The following is a 20,905-nucleotide window of genomic DNA, read 5'->3' as shown; positions in this document are numbered from 1 at the left end:
AAGTGCTCGCCGTCGACTGCGGTACTCCAGCTCGGCGAGAGGAGTACCGCGGAGTCGACGGGGGAGCCTGCCTGCCGCGTGTGGACCAAGGTAAGTTCGAACTAAGGTACTTCGACTTCAGCTACGTTATTCACGTAGCTGAAGTTGCGTACCTTAGTTCGAATTGGGGGGGGTAGTGTAGACCAAGCCTGAGTACGGTTTGCACCCCCCCCTTGTAGTAGGTTAACTGAGGCCACATTTCCCTAGTTTGCTTAACAGAAGGTCATGTGAGACAGAATCAAAAACCGTATTAAAGTTGAGATATATCATATCTAGGGCTTCCTCCTTATCCACAATGTTTGTTACCCTGTCAAAGAAAGATGTTATCCTGTCATCTAGTCTCACTTTGTGTATATCACAGGCCATAGAATTTCCCTTCTTATTCAGGATAGAATTTTGGAGCTTTCAAAAGTAGCTTTTAAAAACATATGCCGAGAACAATGCTCCCATCTTATATGGCTTTAGCTGTAATTCTTCTAATTACAGTGATGATTTTTCGTTATTAAATAGATTAAAATGGGCCTTTTCTGTTTATGTGCCAGTTTCATATTCATTGACTAAAAGTATAAGGAAACATGAATCTTCCCCGTGTCTTACTGGAAGCTGAAAATGGAAGTGTAACTTGGTGAATTAGTAATCAACAGAGTCATTACTGATTTCCTATAACTGGTGGATGACCAGATGGGATTACATTATAGGTGGTGATAAATTGATATTTATTGCCCTTTTTCTGTCATTGAAAGAATTCCTGGAACCAATCAAAGGTGTTTTATCACAGCGAGGAGAGGTTTTGTGGTTTCTCCAAGACATATTGGTTCTGTACATGCTGTAAGAAAATATTTCATGAACCCATCATTAAGATCAATTTCAATGGGATTTAGGAGCCCACTTCCCTTAGTACTTCTTTGAAAATGCCAGTCTAAAATACCTGTGTGTGTGTATATCTACCAGAAGGTCACATGCTTTGTTGCTTATATAGGGCAAGCTGGACACTCAGATGGGCCCTTCTGCAGCTAGCCCCCACCCCCAACTAGACCCTCACCCCACTCTGACCAGACCCCCCAGCTGAACCCCCAAGTACCCCCATTCCAAGCAGCCACCCTAGCCAGGCCTTGCATCCATAGGCGCCAACTTTCCCCGGCACCAGTGGGTACTCGCGCCCCCCCCAGCCCCGCCCCGACCCCACCCTTTCCCCACTCCTGCCCCGCCCCCATTCCAACCCCTTCCCCAAAGTCCCTGCCCCAACTTCACCCCCTCCCTGCTCCTATTGGACCCCTCCCCAAATCCCCACCCTGGCCCCGCCTCTTCCCCGAGCGCACCACATTCCCCCTCCCTCCTAGCCGTGCGAAACAGCTGTTTCGTGGTGCAAGCGCTGGAAGTTAAGGGGAAAAAGCGGGCACGCGGCGTGCTCAGGGGAGGAGGCGGAGGTGAGTTGGGCAGGGGGGCAGGGAGCTGCCGGTGGGTGCTGAGCACCCACCAATTTTCCCTCATGGGTGCTCCTGCCCTGGAGCACCCATGGAGTCAGTGCCTTTGCTTGCATCCCTGCCCTCAAGCTGGGCCCCTTGTCCCTACACCAGCCAGGATCCTCGCCCCCCCTCTGGCCAGTCCCTGTCACGGCCATTTGCCTTTCAAAAGCTGGATAACACACAGAGCTCAGCCTACATGAGTCATTAAGTGTGCAACTTTCTAGTAAGCTGCTACCTGTGATGTGTATAGACAGCAGCAGAGAGAGCTTCCTCCACCTTCAGCACCATATGGGCCCTCTGTGGGCCTGATTTTAGTAGAAATCAGGCTTTTCTGGTTCTCTGATTTTCACCCAAATCAATAGGGTTCTGCCCTTGGAATTTTGCAATTGGACTGATGCAATGTTCAAAAGTGATCACATTACAACCTGCCAGCCAGACAGGGCAGGATATCTCAATGGTTTAAACATTGGCCTGCTAAACTCAGGGTTGTAAGTTCAATCCTGGAGGGGGCCACTTAAGGATCTAAGGCAAAATCAGTACTTGGTCCTGTTAGTGAAGGCAGGGGGCTGGACTTGATGACCTTCCAGCTCTATGAGATAGGTGTATATATATATTTTTTTTTTAAAGGGAGAAATGCCATGAAGTTGAGTGTGGAGTATTATTTGTGAACGAGTCATTAATGCTGTTTTCTAAGTTTTTAGCCAATGAGAATGCAGAGGCAGTCAGTATCTATTTGTTACTGCCCAATTAGCTTTTGTCTACACAAAACCAAGAGGGGAAATTTCCACGCTCAATTATAGGCCTAATGCTCATTGACTTTAATGGATTTACAACAGATTGATACCAGTGTCACTAACAGAGAACAGACTTTGGCCCATATTTGGTCACCATAAATATATAAGAAGTCTTAATTGCTCTGGTTCAATTAATTTGTGGCAAAGACTCATGGAACGTATTTCTCTATTTTCCCCCCCTCAGAAACCAAAATAAAACCATAAACCAGTGTTTAAATATGAGTAATATACACCAGCTATTAGGCAGTTACATTAGCACTTAGTCTTTGGCCTCTGAATGCACACAAGGTGTACTATTATGTTTGTGTCATTTAAGGCCTCTCATGTGTTATCCCTAAATTAACAAACTCCCAGCTGATATCAGGAATAGGTCTGAGACAGTGCAGTCAGCGGGCAGCATGCCTTTTGAGATGGATAGCAACTGGAGCAACCTGAAGGATTCATATTCTAAGGCCAGACTTGGCCATTGTGATCATCTCTAGTCTGACCTCCTCCTGTATACATAACAGGCCATAGATCTTCGCGAAAATAATTCCTAGAGCATGTATATATAGGATGTAATTCAGCCTACTGATTTGTACGAAAGCGGGAAAAAAATGTTACTATCACTAAAGGTTTGATCCTGCACTAGTCGAATCAATGGGTGTTTCTCCAGGGACTTGAATGGGAGTCTAGGATCAAGCCCTCGGGAAAGAAACTTAACTCAGATGGAGTCTTAACAGATGCGGATTATAATAAACAAAAAACAATTCCCTCAACCCTGAGGGAGTCTAGTCACAGATGGAGCTCTGAGGAGCTTATTCTCCTTCTGTCTGCATTCTGCCACCCTTGCAGGCTTGGCAACCATCGTTTGATTGAGGGAACACAATTAAAATAGTTTGATGGCCTTGGTCCATAGGGCCTGATTCAGCCAAGACTTTAAACACATGTTCTTTGCTGAACAGCAATGGGATTACCCATGCGCTTAAGGCTTGGCTGAATCAGGGCCATATTCAGCAAGAGATCTTTGTTCATGTCACAAAAAAACACCAGATGTTTGAGACCTGACTGCAGGAGGGGACTGGTGCTGGCCCAGGATGTTTGAGGTGCTGAAAGCATACTAATCTGTCTAGTAAATAGTTACATTATTGTCTGATCCAAGTGACCAGTGGGCATTTCAAGGCACATCTTGTGAACCAACAAGGCTGTAAACCGGGCTGGTCAAAAATTTTCCTTTGAAATGTTTTTACTGACAGAAAAATGGGGGTTTTGAGCAAACGAAACCTGTTGCATGAAGTGTCCGCACTCCTTGAAAATGTTTGACTTTTTGTTGGAAAGCTGAGAAAACAAACATTTTCAGCCAAAAAAACCCCAACTCTTTTGAGCCTTTTTCAGACGAAATTTTCTCGTTTCTCATCAGAAAATTGGCAAAAGATGAAAAACAAATTAAGTTTCACTTTGCTGATGAAACGTTGAAATTTTCCATTGCAAATTTCAATGACTTTTTTTTATTTATATTTTCTGTAGGGGGAAAAAATTGGCATTTTCTGGCCAGCTCTAATATAAATTATATGCTATGGTAGGGTTACCAGATAACAACTGTGAAAAAACAGGACGGGGGTGATGGGTAATAGGCGCCTAGATAAGAAAAAGTCACAGAAAACAGGACTGTCCCTTTAAAAACGGGATATCTGGTCACCCTATGCTATGGGAAAGCCGAGAATCTCACCTTCCCACTAAGACCAAGACCTGAGAAATGTATCCACAACAACATTCCCAGTTGGTTAGACGATTGCCAGGGAGCGCACATGCTTGTTTCTGTAATAGCCCATGTAGGCAACAGTATCCATAATAAATTCAGTAGTAAAAATAAAACCTTATGGGGGCTATTGCACATCCTATGCAGCGTCTGAACTTGCGAACATCAGCCAACACATGCTTATTCAGAAGTGACACCGCATCCATCTCAGTGAGCGCAACCCAGCCCACTAGACTGAGATGCCACCTACTCCCTCTGCAGTTAAGACAAACATGCTGAATTTAAGGTTATTTAAGGAGGAAAGGAATTGTCATGCCAATGAAAAGCACCATCTGCCTATTCGGGGTGACTAAGAGCTCCTTACAACATGACATTTAAAAATCTAACAAAGTATGATCAAAAAGTAAAGCTATTTTATGGCACTTGGACGGGGGGTTAGGCTGTGACTCAGTTAGGTAGGTGAGCATATGACTCACCATAAACCTGTGAGTAATGCTGTTGAAGTCAATGAGGCTACTCACATGCTTAAAGTTAGGCACATGCTTAAGTAGCTTGCTGGATCAGAGACCCAGAAAGGAGAGAAATGTGCTGTTTGTGTCCAAAGATGCACTCAGTGCCACTCCCCATGTGGTGCCACCCCCCACCAATGCAATGCAGCCCCACACAGACACACACACACTGGTATTGACTCATACACAACACAAACGCTCCAAGCACTCCTCACAATTATAGTATCATATACTATTACTTTATGTAAAAGAGACTGTCGATCAGCAATACACCGAAGACGTGTTTAGTTCCTGAGAAAATCCATCTGTGCTTTATTTATTTTTTTTAATAAAATTTGCTACACTGGCTTTCAAAGCAGAAGAGATCTGGCCTTTTTCTTCTGGCAAACTCTCAGCATCCCGATGCCAGCTAGAACTTCATACCAACCAAATTTATAGCCACTCTCTTTATGCTGGCTTTCTGATACACTGCTTCCAGTAACTAAGCACTGGGTGAATATTCTCTGGACCACAAAGGAAAATAATTAAACGCCGTGCTGTCATTATTATCTGGAGTAGCCTAGCTGCTCTGTGTGTGTGTGTGTGTGTGTGTGTGTGTGTGTGTGTGTGTGTGTGTGTGTGTGTGTGTGTGTGTGTGTGTGTGTGTGTGTGTGTGTGTGTGTGTGTGTGTGTGTGTGTGTGTGTGTGTCGGGGGGAGATTGAAGCCATTTCTTCTGGATGTGGTTATGAAGCAAATAGGAAGGGAGAAAATTATAGGACTTTTGTCTGAAAGCTTACGAGTGAACACATGAGGCTTAGCAGAGTCCTCAAAACTGGAATAGTCATTGGCTTACAGCAAAATAATCGGTCTGATTCACTGCTCTGAAACAATAGTAACTCGACCCAAGACAGAGGCGTCACACCTGTATCAAGGCGCAGTGCTGTGATGTACGTTAAGAAGTTGTCGGTCTCCGCATAGAATCATAGAATCATAGAATATCAGGGTTGGAAGGGACCTCAGGAGGTATCTAGTCCAACCCCCTGCTCAAAGCAGGACCAACCCCAACTAAATCATCCCAGCCAGGGCTTTGTCAAGCTGGGCCTTAAAAACCTCTAAGGATGGAGATTCCACCACCTCCCTAGGTAACCCATTCCAGTGCTTCACCACCCTCCTAGTGAAATAGCGTTTCCTAATATCCAACATAGACCTCCCCCACTGCAACTTGAGACCATTGCTCCTTGTTCTGTCATCTGCCACCACTGAGAACAGCCGAGCTCCATCCTCTTTGGAACCCCCCTTCAGGTAGTTGAAGGCTGCTATCAAATCCCCCCTCACTCTTCTGTTCTGGAGACTAAACAATCCCAGTTCCCTCAGCCTCTCCTCCTAAGTCATGTGCTCCAGACCCCTAATCATTTTTGTTGCATGGAAAAAGCTCCTGCGATCAATGACTCACACCCAAAAAATACACAAAACTGTCATTAATCTCCCCAAAGAAAAGCCTGGGTATTTTGATAAATTATAAATATAACTTGGCATTTGAATAAGTCACAGTGGCACTAATATCATCTATCACCGTATACACCCGCTTTCATCCAGAATCTCTGCTACATTCACATTTGGTGCTAGATTGTCAGAGCCTTAATGGCATATCAGAGCAGGAGGAAAGGTTAGACGCTTTATGTCTAACGAATGTCCGATTTAATTACCGCCCCTTATATTGGTGACTTCGAAGTCCAGCTCAATATAAATTCTTCCTTTCTTTTTCTTTTTTTTTTAAGTTATAAGGGTGATTAAGAGGCTGGTTGCCACCAACGCATGACAGAACATGGTTTAAGAGAATTAACAAGCTTGGACATTCCTTTATTGGAGAGGTTACATTTCTGGGAGGAGAAGCAGATATTATTTTCTCTTTGCCAGCACAAACATCTGAGCCACAACTGCCTAGCTAAAAGATCCAGCTCAAAGCCAACAGAGCTCAACAATCTATATTTTGTGTGATTCATTTCCGCTGCCACCAAAAAAAAATGCAGATTTGGGCTGATGGAAACAATTCACAAATTTGGGTCAATTTTAGTGAATAGCAAGTTGGGTCAAATATCAAAAATATCAAAAAACTCAGAAATGCTGAAATGGTTCATTTTTTTCATTTCCAAAATGAAACATTTCATCTGAGCATTTCACTTCCTTTTCTCAAATTGCTATTTGAAAAAGATGAAAAAGATAAAAACTCAGACAGGAAATAAAATGTTTCGTTCAATTCAAAACAAATTCTTTTTTACTTTTTGAGTTCGGCTGGAAAAATGGAAACATTTTCATTTCGGGTCAAACCAAACCAAAATGTTTTTTCACAATGTTTTTGTTCAGCCACTGAGTCAAGAAGTCACTTATTCCAACAGTTCTACAGCAGGCTCATAAACCCTTATGTTGTCCAGCCACTAAAGGGGGACGGAAAGCCATCCTCTGTAAGCGGGTTACAAGTACATGATGATACCAATCCTATTCGATATGAGCTATGAGATGCTTGTCATAGCCTCCTTGTGCTGCTTCCCCAGCTAGGAAAATGACTTGGCAAAACTCACAGGTCTGTGTATGCAGAGTACCCTTGGAGTTCAAAATTCCCGCTGTGACCAAGTGGACTGTCTTCTACCGCCCATCCTGGAGTCCAGGAAGTCTAGAAAATGATTAAAGGGAAAGAGTGATCACTGGGTTAACCAAGCTAGGGGCATTATTTGTGTTCAGCTTTTAACAATGTTTATTTCCATGGGTCTTTAATTCCCATGATCAATCTTAGCTTCTTGTTTAAAAATAGGCACCGCTTTCAGGAAACTTTGCTTGACCAGCGGCTGGCCTCTGCTGCAGATATAAAAAGAGATCACACTGGTCCCTGGGGAATTCCCCTACGCAGGACCACCCTAGAGCTAACCTCTGTGCCCCTATGCTGCCCCCATTGTTCCACAGTGTATCAGGTGTGCTGGGGGCCAAGGCAGGAGGAGGGGTGGCTGTAGTGCTTAGCAATACAGCTGTCATTAAGACAGAGCAACCCCAGGACTGCTCTAACTTACCCCACGGCCATGTCAACCCTTGGAGCAGGCAGAAGGTGCAAATGTGGTTTAAAGACAGCTTTTGCACCTGCCCCTCCTCTAAGGCTGCACCTCCTGAGAGACCCAGCGCAGAATCTATCCAGCTGTGTCTAGGGCTACAGAGTCTGATATGTTGATGTCAGCAGCTCCTCTGTTTCGCACTTTAATTCCTTCAAAAACCCCTGGACGATCCCCTCCCATCCTCGTTATTTACGGCACTTGAGTGTCTCAAGTTGCCCATCGCTTCCTCCTTGGAGACTCCAATCTCTGCCAAAGCCACACTGTGATAAAAGGGCTTTTGTGAAAGGTCAATTGGGAAGCTCTGTAATTTCCTTTTTGCTGCTTTATTATTAAGTGCTGATAAGGCACATTTGGATTTTACAAGACGTCCATTTTTTTCCTTCTTAAAAAAAAACAAACCCTCGATTCAATGCTCACTATCCTTAGCAGTTACTATTAATAGTGTCATTATAACGAGATCCCCGTTTTTGGAAAAGTGACAGGAAATTATGCAAAAACATGCTTGCATGACAATAAACTGCCCCCGCCCCCAGCCTCCCAACAACAACCTGGACACTCCTGGACCAGAATTCTATTGCACTAGCCGCTGTACAAACACAGAACAAGGCGACAGTCCCTGCCCACAAAGAGTTTACAATCTGACCAGAGACATACTGACAGAAGGAGGAGCAGAAGGAAGCAATCAGCCAATATCGGGCAGCGTGACAGGCAGCATCTCAGGAAACCAGTGGCCTTTCAGTGTCATAGCAAAGACGAGTCTTTGGAGGAGGGGCTTAAAGGAGGCTAACGGGGTGAGGTCTTATTTTTTTTACTCTGGACTTGAAGAGTGCCTTGCACAATGGAGCTGTGACAGCACGAGTAGCCTAAGGTGGACTCCTCGAGCTGTGCACCTCTGCCAGCGTCCGCACATGGGCCAAAGAAAGGCGATAAGCAGTTAAGGACTGGATGGTTAAACACCTGTCAGAATGATTTAGCTTATCAGTGGGGGACAGTTAAAAAGAGAGATGGAGAGGAGGAGATGGATGGACCAGAGAGGCCTAGGAGAGATCTTGCCTCACGTCGGGGAAGAAAGTAAAAAGCCTTCTGTTGTGAGAGACAGGCACTCGTATGGCACGTTGTAAAACAAGCACGTGGTGCTGAAGCAACGCAGGAGGGTGTGAGGTCTGTTTGCATGTGGACTCTAGAGTAAGGGAACACTCCCCTGTGACAGAGCCCAGATCCTTGATTGGGGTCTCTAAATCCTACTGTTATACAAAATGAATTACGTGACAATGGCTGAGATTTTCAAAGGGGCTTCAGGAAGATGGGTGCCTAACTCCCCTCGGTACCGTGGGTGCAATTTCCCCATGCGTCGTGCTGGATTCTCCATCACTGACCATTGTTTAAGTCAAGACTGGTTATTTTTCTAAAAGATCTGCTCTAGGAAGTATTATGGGGAAGTTCTCTGGCCTGCATTATCCAGGAAGTCAGACTAGATGATCACAATTGTCCCTTCTGGCCTTGGAATCTATGAATCTATGAAGGGGGAAATGTTGCTTCTAACTTATTGGGGTCTGTAACAGGGCTGCCCCTTTTAGGGCCCAGGAGGACTGGGGAGCAGCCAGCCCTGTTCTTGAGAAGAACCCAGAAAGCATGTGCTGGGAATCATCTAACCGAGCTGACAGCATCAAGGGATTGGGCCTGATGAGTCCCAGCTCTGGGATATAAACGAGAGTCCCTGGGACCAGGAGAGGACTGAGAGTCATATTCTCTTGGGGCTCCAGCAGAGAACTGCGAGAGGGCAAGCCGATCCTGCAGACTACCCTAGCCTGGGAAATATATAGGGCATTAAGGTGCTGGAGCCCAGCTTGAGAACAGGACTAAGGTTATGTCTACACTTAGAATGCTATAGCCGCAGAGTCAGTGTAGACACTCACAGAAGCGATGGGAAGGGTTCTCCGGTCACTGTAGTTAATCCACCCACCAAGAGCGGGGGTAGCTAGAATTCTTCCATCAACCTAACGCTCTCTACACCAGAGGTTAAGCTGTCTTAACTGTGTCACTCAGGAGTGTGGATTTTTCACACCCCTGAGGGACGTAGTTGGGTCAACCGAGCTTTTTTGGTGTCGACCTGGACTAGTATTTTGTGGAGGTCTGGTGTTCCACGTTTCTTTTTGATTGTGTGTGTGCTGAAGGGATAAACAGGGCCCTGAGGTAACGGCTATAACTGGAGTGTGGCAGAGTGTTGTCCCAGGCTGGTGATAGGGTGTCCCAGCCTTTGAAAAAAGGTTAGTGGGGATATTACATGCATTTGCAGCGTGCCCAACGGAGCAGTGGCCGAGCACTTACCCTAGATGGCCCAAATCATCTATTTTTCAAAAGGCTTTGGATGAAGTCCTTTGGAAGAGGCTGTGAAGGAAAATATCAATATGGGGTAAGCAGCAAAGCCTGCCAATGAATTAAATATGGCTTAGTTATAAGCAATATGGAGTTAGAGTGCAAGGTTGGTCCCTCTGAGGTGGAGAAATGGATGGCAGGGTCCCTCAGTATTTGCCGGGGTTTGGACAATATTCTAGACTATTCAGAGAAGGAGGCGGACAGTAGCTGAGAGTGAAATGGCCCAGAGAAGGGCAATGAAGGTGATTAGACCCTCCAAGAGTACTTACAAATGGGCTGTCACCTAAAAAGAGCTTGGTACATTTATGAGCAAAGACAACGTTTATGGTGATGCGTTACAGCAAGGTTATCAGATCTCATGCTCAGGGCATCAACTGGCTGCCCCAAGGCTCAGGGAAGAATTGCTACACATGTGTACAACAGAGTTATACAACTGGCTAGGTACAGTATGGGGGGGGGGAAGGTTAATTTTTTGGGGGTGATGAATCCAGCACTTCCCCCTTAAATACATGATGCTAGAGCGGATGGGTGAATGGTCAGATCCTGTAGGGCAGTGCTTCCCAAATCATGGGTCGCGACCCCAGATGGGGTTGTGCCCATCCGCAGATGGTGTCACGGGTCCCTAGCATGTGAAGGACACCATTTTGCTCCGCGCATCCTCGCACCCAGTACTTAATTTGTAATGAAAGAGGTGCCGGGGCTCAAGCAATTTTTTTAACCCCCAGAACTGATGCAGCAAGCTCAGAGACGCCGGGGCTATGAACCGCCAAGCTGAGAGGTGCCGGGGCTCAGCCCTGGCACAAAATAAGCCATGCTCTATAGTGGGTCTCAGCACCCACTGGCCAGAGCTGTTCAGTGGCACCGCCGCTGATCAGCTGTTTGGCAGCACCGCCAACCAGCTGATCGACGGCTCAGTCAGGGGATTGGGGGAGGATGGAGAGCAGCAAGTGGGTGGGGCCTCGAGGAGGAGGTGGAACAGGAGTGGGAAGAGGCGGAGTGAGGGCGGGGTCTCGGGGAAGGGGGAGGAGCAGGGGCAGAAAGAGGCAGAGCAAGGGTGGGGCCTTGGGGGAATGGGTGGAGTGGGGGCAGGGCCTCAGGGCGGAGGGGTTGTGGAGCACCTCTGGGGAAAACTAAAAGTCGGTGCCTACAGTCCCGGAAGGAAAAAAGTTCATTAAAATTGGGTCGTGCTGGCAAAAAGTTTGAGGAACCGCTGCTGTATGGCAAATCCTACAATCTATTGGAGAAAGAATAGTCCCATGATTAGGGGGCTAGCCTAGGACTTGACAGACCTGGGTTTATGTCTTTGCTCTCCAGAGACTTTGCGGCATGTCACTTAGCTTTTCTGTCCCCATCTGTAAAATGGGACTAATAAATAATTCCCCCTTTCGCCGGGCTGTGATGGAGATAGCTATGTTGGAAACTGTCAGGTGGTCAGATACTACAGGAAAGGGAGCAATAAAAGTACCTAAGCAGGGACTGTCTTTTTGTTCCGTGTTTGTACAGCTCCTAGCACAATGGGGTTTGGTCCAGGGCTATAGTAATACAAATAATAGATACTGTTATGTAACCATATACTGTACCTGTGTGGGTCCTCGTATTTCTATAGGAACTTTAATTTCTGCTGCTTGAAGGGAAGTACTTTCCATCTGTAAATCTTGTGGTGCTTCATAAAGATCCAAGAAACTGGGAAAAGAGCCTACATCCTCCGGATTTAAGGTAGCAAGCTCTGGAGGTATGGGAGGGACTGTGGATTGTTCCTTGTCCGCTTTCAAGGCAGGAAATGTCGTATAATTTTTCAACAGCGTGTCACAAGCCGCCTTCTTGCCCATGTGCTGTTTGTAGTGGTTCTGGCTGGAAAGTGCTATTGCGAAATCTGCCTTCCCCTTGGCACTGCTTAACAAGCTGGCGTTTGCTGCACTCGGGGGGTACTTAATATCAAAACGAGAAACCGTGTCTGCATCTTGTGGCTGGTCCCGAAGAACTGCGGAGTTGGGCCATGTAGGAACTGTTGGGTTGGAAAGGATAGAGCTGGGAACCTTTGGTAACTGCTGTTGGAAGAAGAGTCTCTCTGATTGTGCTAATCCCCCGTCGTCCGTGCACTGGATTGGCATCGAAATTGGCATGTCTTTAAAAGAAAACAGTGGAGCCACTTATTCATGGGCCTGAAAGGAGGTTACTGCTTTTGTTTGCATCTCCCCCCAAAAGTATCGTTCTCCTTTTGTGAATCATAGCCCTATAAAACAAACACTGGTGACTGGGCATTGGCTACCCCCTCATCTCAACAGGCTGCTACTGAGTAGGAAGGTAAAGGCAATTCCATCTACCATTCCTCACCTTGCTTAATTATGTAACAATGGTAAGTGCTCTATACCAGGGCACAAATGCAAATAAGCCTGCCTGGAAGCTAACATCACAGGTGAAAATAGCTTTGAATCTTAGTAAATCCCTAGTTGCTTTGAATTCAGAACAAATTACAAAACTCTACTCTGTGAATGTGTCTGTTTTTTCTTTGCATCTGTTGGAACAAATGATGTCAGTGATGTCACAGGTTGATGCATGCTGGGATTTCTCTAGCAAACCAGGAAGTGTCAGAGAGGGAAGAAAAGAATGTTTAGCTAGGTAAGTTCTAGCCTATGTTATCTAGATTCTTATACCACACTCATCACTGTAGTAATAAAAATAACAACCTAGCCCTTTCAGCAGCAGATCTCAAAGCAGTTTACAAAGGAGGCCAAAATCACAAGCCTCTCTGTGTCTCAGCTTGCCCACCAGTAAAATGGGGACGTGGCTTGCCCACAATCGCCCAGTGAATGAAACCCAGGTCTACGGAGTCCCAGTCCAGTGTTCTGTGAGCTAAACCACACTGCTCTGAGTAGCTGAGCCCCTTTCAATATTGCATTAAGCAAGCTGACTAGCTTTTCTCCCGGGTGTGTTCTCTCATCTTCTCCCCCGAGGGAGAAGTGTGTGCAGTGCAGTGACTTGTTCTGGATGTTTGTTTAATCTAATATATAGAGACACACATTGCTATATGTTCAGGGCCGGCTCTGGCTTTTTGGCCGCCCCAAGCAAAAAAAAAAACCTGGAGCGCGGGTGCAGGGGGACCGGCTGGGGGGGGAAGGGGAGGGAGCAAGCAGGAGAGAGAGAGAAGGGGGCGGCCAGGGCTACAGCGGGGGCACTGCCACGCGGCCCCTCCCGCTGCGCTGCCGCCTGCCACGAGGGCTCCGCTCCGGTCGGTGGGGAAGGAAGGGAGAGGACTGCCCTGCAGGGCGCTCTGGTTCTCCGCGCCGCCGCCCCCTACAGGGCGGCCGGAGCGGAACAAAACAAAAAAAAAAGTGGCCGTGCCGCCCTAGGATTGGGCAGAATGCCGCCTCGAACAATCTGCTGGTGCCTGGAGCCGGCCCTGTGTATGTTTATGTTAGAGAAAGCATGGTCAAAGACATGTGCATTGCATTCTGTGGCGATGCTTATTTATTTGGTGTATTACGGTAGCGCCTAGGGGCCCTCGTCACGGAGCAGGAACCTAGTGCTGGACAAACACAGAACAAAAAGACAGATCCTGCCCCCAAAGAGCTTACAACCTGGCTAGTGGGGCAATCCGGAAAGTATTTCTGATCTTCAATCAGCGCTCCTGGTAGCTTTGCATCTTTAAAAAATATCTAATCATAAGCTCTCGGGGAAAGGCACTGTGTCTTTCATGGCCAGGCAGTGCCCAACCAGCACCATGGTGCTCGGGCTTTGACTGAGCCCCTCTCTAATACCAATAACAGTGGATCGAATTTTGGTTACAAAACTGTTTGGAAAAACTGGATTTTACTGGGGGGAAGGGAGGGGAGAAATGGCAAAAAGATGACTATTTGCACAGCTCTATTGCTAGTGTCCCTTGGTGAATTTTTTGCTTCATAACTGAATCTTGCAGGGCACATCTACGCTGGAGCTAGAGGTGTAATTTCCAAACCTTGGGTAGATAGACCCGCGCTGGCTCTGTCTGAGCTAGTGTGCTACCAGCGACTCCAGGGGAAGGAGGGGCTACGCATCCCAAATACAATCCCGCCTGAAATCTTAGCTATGGACTCAGCTGGCTAGCCCGTCTTGCCACTCGCGCACTGAGACTACGCGGCTTTTTCTTTCTTTTTTTGTGCACTAACTCGCTCAGAGCTAGCGCAGGCATGTGTACCTAGGGTGACTATAAGAACATAAGAACGGCCATACTGGGTCAGACCAAAGGTCCATCATGTCCAGTATCCTGTCCTCTGAATGGCAGGTGCCCCAAAGGGAATGAACAGACAGGTTATCATCAAGTGATCCATCCCCTGTCACCCAATCCCAGCTTCTGGTAAACAGAGGCTAGGGACACCATCCCTGCCCATCCTGGCTAATAGCCATTGACGGACCTATCCTCCATGAATCTATCTAGCTCCCTTTTGAACCCCGTTATAGTACTGGCCTTCACAACCCCTTACCTTGACTGTCTGCTTGGTATTCAACATCCTTATTACGAGGTATAGGGTAGTTCCCATTTCCCATCCAACACAGCATAAGCAACTGCCACAACAAAGCGTGTGCCCCCTCGGACCAGCTACGTGCAGAATCCAATTATAAGGTATGTGAATTCATGTTTGATTGAGCTTCACACCTCCTTTAGGGCGCCGGAAATTGTAACCAGCACAAACCGAAGCAGTGTCCCTTACCAGTCATTGGTTCCTTCTTCACAATCAACTTCTGTAGCAACTCAGCCTGCTTTGCACATAAATCCTGCAGTTGTGTGAATTCTTGGTAAAGCTGGAAAAACGCTTCTTCCATTTCTCCAGTGCCTGGCTAAGGGAAAACAAAAACTAGCATAAAATGATTAGCCCTGAGTGTTACTAAAGAAGAAACAGTAGCAAGGAGCCAGGCAGGGACTGTGAATCAGTTTATTTTAGGAGGCGCTGTTGCAATTGATATGATTATTATTTATTTGAATTGCAACCGTGCCAACAGAGTTACACTGGACACTGTATAAACACGTAATAAGAAGCAGTTTCTTCCCCCAATGCATTTGCAATCTACCAGGAAAGGACAAAGAGTGGGAGGGGAAAGAAAGGGGAAGTGATTTGCTCAAAGTCACAAGGTCAGTGAGTTGCAACCGTGGGCCTAGAATGGAGGTCTTCCGACTCGTAGCCCAGCAGTCTAGTCACTAGGCCATGCTGCCTCTCGGGAATAAAAAGTGAGAAGTTTGTAATTACCCTTACAAAACACAAACCTGGCAGGCCTGAGTTTCCTCATTGATCTGAAGAGGAAGCAGAATAAAGCCATAATTCATATATGTTTAGGCCTGCTTCCTCTGTGGGGGGGAGGCTTGCTTTTGCATAGAATCATAGAAGATCAGGGTTGGAAGAGACCTCAGGAGGTCATCTAGTCCAACCCCCTGCGCAAAGCAGGACCAATCCCAACTAAATCATCCCAGCCAGGGCTTTGTCAAGCTGGGCCTTAAAAACCTCTAAGGAAGGAGATTCCACCACCTCCCTAGGGAACCCATTCCATTGCTTCATCACCCTCCTAGTGACATAGTGTTTCCTAATATCCAACCTAGACCTCCCCCACTGCAACTTGAGACCATTGCTCCTTGTTCTGTCATCTCCCATCAATGAGAACAGCTGAGCTCCATCCTCTTTGGAACCCCCCTTCAGGTAGTTGAAGGCTGCTATCAAATCCCCCCTCACTTTTCTGTTCTGCAGACTAAATAACCCCAGTTCCCTCAGCCTCTCCTTGTAAATCATGTGCCCCAGCCCCCTAATCATTTGCCTTCTGCTGGACTCTCTCCAAGTTGTCCACATCCCTTCTGTAATGGGGGGGACCAAAACTGGATGCAATACTCCAGGTGTGGCCTCACCAGTGTCGAATAGAGGGAAATAATCACTTCCCTCGATCTGCTGGCAATGCTCCTACTAATACAGCCCAATATGCCGTTGGCCTTCTTGGCACCAAGGGCACACTGCTGACTCATATCTAGCTTCTCGTCCACTGTAATCCCCAGGTCCTTTCTGCAGAACTGCTGCTTAGCCAGTCGGTCCCCAGCCTGTAGCGGTGCCTGGGATTCTTCCTTCCTAAGTGCAGGACTCTGCACTTGTCCTTGTTGAACCTCATCAGATTTCTTTTGGTCCAATCCTCCAATTTGTCTAGGTCCCTCTGGACCCTATCCCTACCCTCCAGCATATCTACCTCTCCCCACAGCTTAGTGTCATCTGCGAACTTGCTGAGGGTGCAATTCATCCCATCATCCAGATCATTAATAAAGATGTTGAACAACATCTTTATTAATGATCTGGATGATGGGAGGAATGGGGCTTGGTCCTGCTTTGAGCAGGAGGTTGGACTAGATGACCTCCTGAGGTCCCTTCCAACACTGATATTCTATGAAAACCAGCCCCAGGACCGACCCCTGGAGCACTCCTCTTGATACCGGTGGCCAACTGGACATCACCCATGAAACATTACCATCAACCCATGGGGAGTCATGAATTTCATCCCACCTGTGATCACTAATGCCGTGCAGTAGCCAGGGAGACAGACATGAAAGGGGAAGATTGCCAAAGGCATATGTGGGTACTAGGCCCATGATTTTTTTTTCTTCCAGTGGGAATTGGGCCACAAACTGCCCTTTGTGCCTTTTGAAAATCTCCTCCTAAAATACCGGGCAAGTGGAAAGCTAGTTCATGCCCCACGGGTTACTGCATAACAAAGCAGTTTTGCCACTAAGAAAAATATCTTTGTATTATATTGAGCACATTCCTCCTTGCCTTACCTGCCCTATGGTGGATTTGACTTTGCTGTTTGCACCAATTATTAGGGGGGGGGGGAGAAAGGAAATAAACCCAATGCTCAGAGGAAATCTGAGCCACCTACAAAGTAAATTGTCGTTTGAAGGGCTCATGCATCTCCATTAGTCTAACTACGCAAATCAGCTTTGCTTCTTGTCATAATTTCCCATTTTTTTCTGCAGCTCAGCTCTGAAAGTTTAAACTCTAGTTCCATAATTAGGGGCTCGGTTAATCCGTCTAATGAAACATCCCCTGCCTGTTAGGAAGATAGGGATGATTCTTTATGGGCTATTGCTGCAATCATTAGCAAACAAGGAGCGATACACACAGCACAAAGAGAACTTTTGACAAAACCGTAAAGTAAATTACAGTGCGGGATGTTTACATATCTGTCACACCATGAACACAGCTTGGAAAAATATTTAGATCATATTTTCTGCTGTCTGGTTTCCCAGTGATTCCTTTCGCTTTTACAGAACATACCAAAGCTATTTTGGGCCCTTCATTAATTTTACAAGCCTAAGATGCACTAGCCAGCGCCTGATCTAATGTCCCGGGGAATCAACAGGAGCCTTTCCATTGATTTATTGTTATTTATGTGCACCTAGCAAGCCCAGTTATGGCCCAGGGTTGCATTATGCTGGGCATTGTATAATTATAAACACATAACAAAATACTTCAATGAACATTGTATTGGACCATAGACTCATGAGCCAATCTCAGATGTACCATGTTACGAAGAAGTCACTGTAGAAATCTTGAGGGAAGCAAACACCAGGAATGTGTTACAGATCCTTAATACACATTTCATACAAGAGTTATAAATTAATATACCAGTGAATTATTAAAAAGTGCATGACTTGGGGATTTAATTACTGAGTTTGCCTTCATTACACTGATTGCATTCAATAAATGCTTTAATAGTTTATTGCTATTTAATTTCCAACAATTACTGTAGTGAAGATGAGATCGCTGTGGAGTTAGGAATTTTAATCTGATATGCAACTTGCCAGTTATTCACAGTTTAAGACCAAAGTAATGATCCCAAAATGGCAAACCTTCCTGAACCTTGACCATTTGGCTGACTACTTCTGCTTTAACCCTTTACTCTGGTTCTGAAGACAAAGGAGCATGCTAGTATGACTTCTGAGACTTCAGTAGAATGGCATTGATACAACTCAGAGAAGCATACCACCCTGAATCTTCTGCCTATCCCTCAGTATATTAGCCGGGTGACACTCAGTTGCTTTAGATGTGAAGCAATCAGATATGCTGCTCCTAACAATAAGTGGGGCCGTGGTGACCCCCCGCTTTGCTGTCGTGGCGAGTTAAAAGATGTAGGCCATATAGTTGCCGGCTGCAATCCCCAGCAATGGCTGCCCGGTTCTCTCCTGGGCTTCCCTTAAACGGTCAAATCAAGCGAGTTACTCTAATCAAGTAGTCACCCTATACACTTGATGAACACAAAGGGCTAAATTTCCAGCGAGAACTTACTCGTGCTGGGTCTCCTCCTTTCGCTTGCCTCTCTGCTGTTGCGTGGCATTTGGGTCTGTGAGTTTCAACTGAAAAAATGTATGGGGAGCACTCTGGGGGCAGGGAATTTCCCTTCAATTTTGATGTTAATAGTGAAACCTCAGAACAGCGACAGAACAGGAAATAGAGTAGCAGTGAATTAAAGCTGCAGTCTGTGCAGACTGCAGGGCAAGGCTTTCAAATTAGGTTCTGCAGGGTGCTTTGTATCCCTGAAGGAAGGCCTCAGAGGGACTGGTATTAAAGTTAGTGTTGCCCAGGGGTTAGGTCACTGGATTAGCACAGCTCTTCTGAGCCCCATACGTCTGGCTCTTCCACTAACCTGCTGTGTGACCTTTGACAAGTTACTTCATCCGTCTCGGTTTCCCCTCCCACGCTGTGTCTGGCTCATCTGTTTATTGGGTGAGGTCTTTAAGGGAGGGGCTGTCTTTTGACTTGACGCTTGTGGGATGGCCACCCTCTTGGTCAACAGACTGGAGGCTGAACCACCGAGCTGAAAGCCTGAGCTACAGAGCCAAGGCTCTACATCTAGGGATTTGAATAACTCAAATCTTCTGTGGATTGGCACAGAGGGGGGAAACCTGTAACATGCTCTCATTGGTGGGTTACATTTGTACAGTGCCTAGCACGGGGTAGCCCTGCTCTTGGCTGAAGCCTTTAGGTGCTGCTCCGATACGTGTAATACACCTCTACCCCAATATAACACTGTTCTCGGGAGCCAAAAATTCTTACCGCGTTATAGGTGAAACCACGTTATATCGAACTTGCTTTGATCCGCCAGAGTGCGCAGTCCCACCCCCCCCCCGGAACGCTGCTTTACCGCGTTATACCCGAATTCGTGTTATATCGGGGTAGAGGTGTAATATGATTTACTCTTTCATACAGAAAGACATTCCTCGTGGTCAGGTCATCCTAGTCCATTGACTCCTATTCAGTTACAGTGACCAGACAGCAAGTGTGAAAAATCGAGACGGAAGTGGGGGGTATTAGGCGCCTATATAAGACAAAGGCCCAAATATCGGCACTGTCCCTATAAAATCAGGAGATCTGGTCACCCTATATTCAATGCAGGATCCAGGCCAAAACTGTTTGCCTTAGTTTTTAAAACTCTCCTTGGACTTATTTATCCCTTATGATTTCAAGAACCTTGGTGTGCAGCTGGTTGGATTCTCACGCCTGCTGACGCAGCCTCTTTCTGCTCTTTCCCACCATCTCATCAGACCAGTCCTGGGGTGTGGGTGCAAGGTTCAAATTCCTCAGCCCCTTTGCTGCAGAAATCAGAATTTCCTCCCGCAATCTAAAACAGATGGCAGTCCCAATAGGTTAGTGTTTCCTAGCACTGCATTTTTGGTGTACGATGTCCCAACGTAGCCACACGCTTGCCACAGCTCCTTCTTGTGTTGCAAATATTAAAACTAGCCCTTGACAACACCGGCCATGGCAAGTTCAAAAAAGTTCCATTCCTTTGTCCCCGGCCACAAGCAGCTATTCACCACCATTGATCTCCTGCCGTATTTCAGATGTCTTTTAGCCAGGGCCACCCGGGGGGGGAGGTGGGGGGGACAAGTGGGGCAATTTTCCCCAGGCCCCTGGCCCCAGAGGAGCCCCCACGAGAATATAGTATTCTATAGTATTGCAACTTTTTTTTATGGAAGGGGCCCCTGAAAATTGCTTTGCCCCAGGCCCCCTGAATCCTCTGAGCAGCCCTGCTTTTAGCTGGATAGCAATCCCAGCAGTACCGGATTTCTAGAAGCCACGGCTTCCTTGCAGTAATGGAAGCTGTAGTAACTGCATCTCCCTGGGTCTGAGATTTGTGAAGCTACCACCATCTAGTGTTAAAAATAGGTCTTCATGAAAAGGAAACCATTGCATTCCATTCAAGTTGAAATATTGGGGCTGAATCTTCAGATGCTGTAAATCAGCCCCGCATAACATAGTTCCTTGGCTTGGCTGAAGCCAGGACACTTCACAGCAGCTGAGGGTTTGACTCTTGCTTTTAGCTGTAGATCAGAACAATCCGGAGTGTTCTACTCATGGGAAGGGATAGCTCAGTGGTTTGAGCATTAGCCTGCTAAACCCAGGGTTGTGTGTCCCCCCCCTTGAGGGGGTCACTTAGGGATCTGGGGCAAAATCAGTACTTGGTCCTGCTGATGAAGGCAGAGGGCAGGACTTGATGACCTTTCCCTTTGAGTTCTGGGAGATGGGCTATCTCCATTAGGCACCCCTATAAAATACACAGGGTAAAACAATTCCTGTCCCCAAGAGTTTGTGTTAAAATTTAAGATAAAATGCAACAGGCTGGTGCAATAAGCATTCAGAGGGGACGAAAGAGGAAGGAACATAGTCACATCATTGCAAGGGCTAGCAGTTTCAACTCAGGAAGTTTAAAGGTAGAAATAAACAAGCATTATTAATAAAAAGAACAGGAGTACTTGTGGCACCTTAGAGACTAACAAATAAATTTGTTAGTCTCTAAGGTGCCACAAGTACTCCTGTTCTTTTTGCGATACAGGCTAACGCGGCTGCTACTCTGAAACCAAGCATTATTAATGTTCTCCGTTAGCCCTATGATCAA

At 46.4% G+C, this 20,905-nt stretch overlaps 1 protein-coding gene across 1 annotated transcript; it reads right to left on the bottom strand.

Annotated features, from left to right (window-relative positions):
- Nucleotides 1-6,369: 6,369 nt before the first annotated feature.
- LOC128828409 (uncharacterized) lies at nucleotides 6,370-18,373 on the bottom strand. Its single transcript, XM_054013077.1, has 4 exons — nucleotides 18,295-18,373; nucleotides 14,692-14,818; nucleotides 11,584-12,128; nucleotides 6,370-7,197 (listed from the first exon to the last, which is right to left on the bottom strand). The coding sequence occupies exons 2-4, from the start codon at nucleotides 14,801-14,803 to the stop codon at nucleotides 7,102-7,104; spliced, it is 753 nt and encodes a 250-aa protein (XP_053869052.1). The 5' UTR covers nucleotides 14,804-14,818; nucleotides 18,295-18,373; the 3' UTR covers nucleotides 6,370-7,101.
- Between the last annotated feature and the right edge of the window lie 2,532 nt (nucleotides 18,374-20,905).

Source organism: Malaclemys terrapin, chromosome 23 (genome assembly GCF_027887155.1).
Source record: "Malaclemys terrapin pileata isolate rMalTer1 chromosome 23, rMalTer1.hap1, whole genome shotgun sequence".
Lineage (NCBI taxonomy): Eukaryota > Metazoa > Chordata > Testudines > Emydidae > Malaclemys > Malaclemys terrapin.
This window is presented reverse-complemented; position numbering and strand designations above follow the sequence as displayed.

Coding starts and splice junctions, on each gene's coding strand:
- LOC128828409 (XM_054013077.1), bottom strand. CDS start 14,803: ATGGAAGAAGCGTTTTTCCAGCTTTACCAAGAATTCACACAACTGCAG. Junction 12,129..14,691: donor GAAGAAGGAACCAATGACTG/GTAAGGGACACT, acceptor TTTCTTTTAAAG/ACATGCCAATTTCGATGCCA. Junction 7,198..11,583: donor AAATACGAGGACCCACACAG/GTACAGTATATG, acceptor ATCATTTTCTAG/ACTTCCTGGACTCCAGGATG.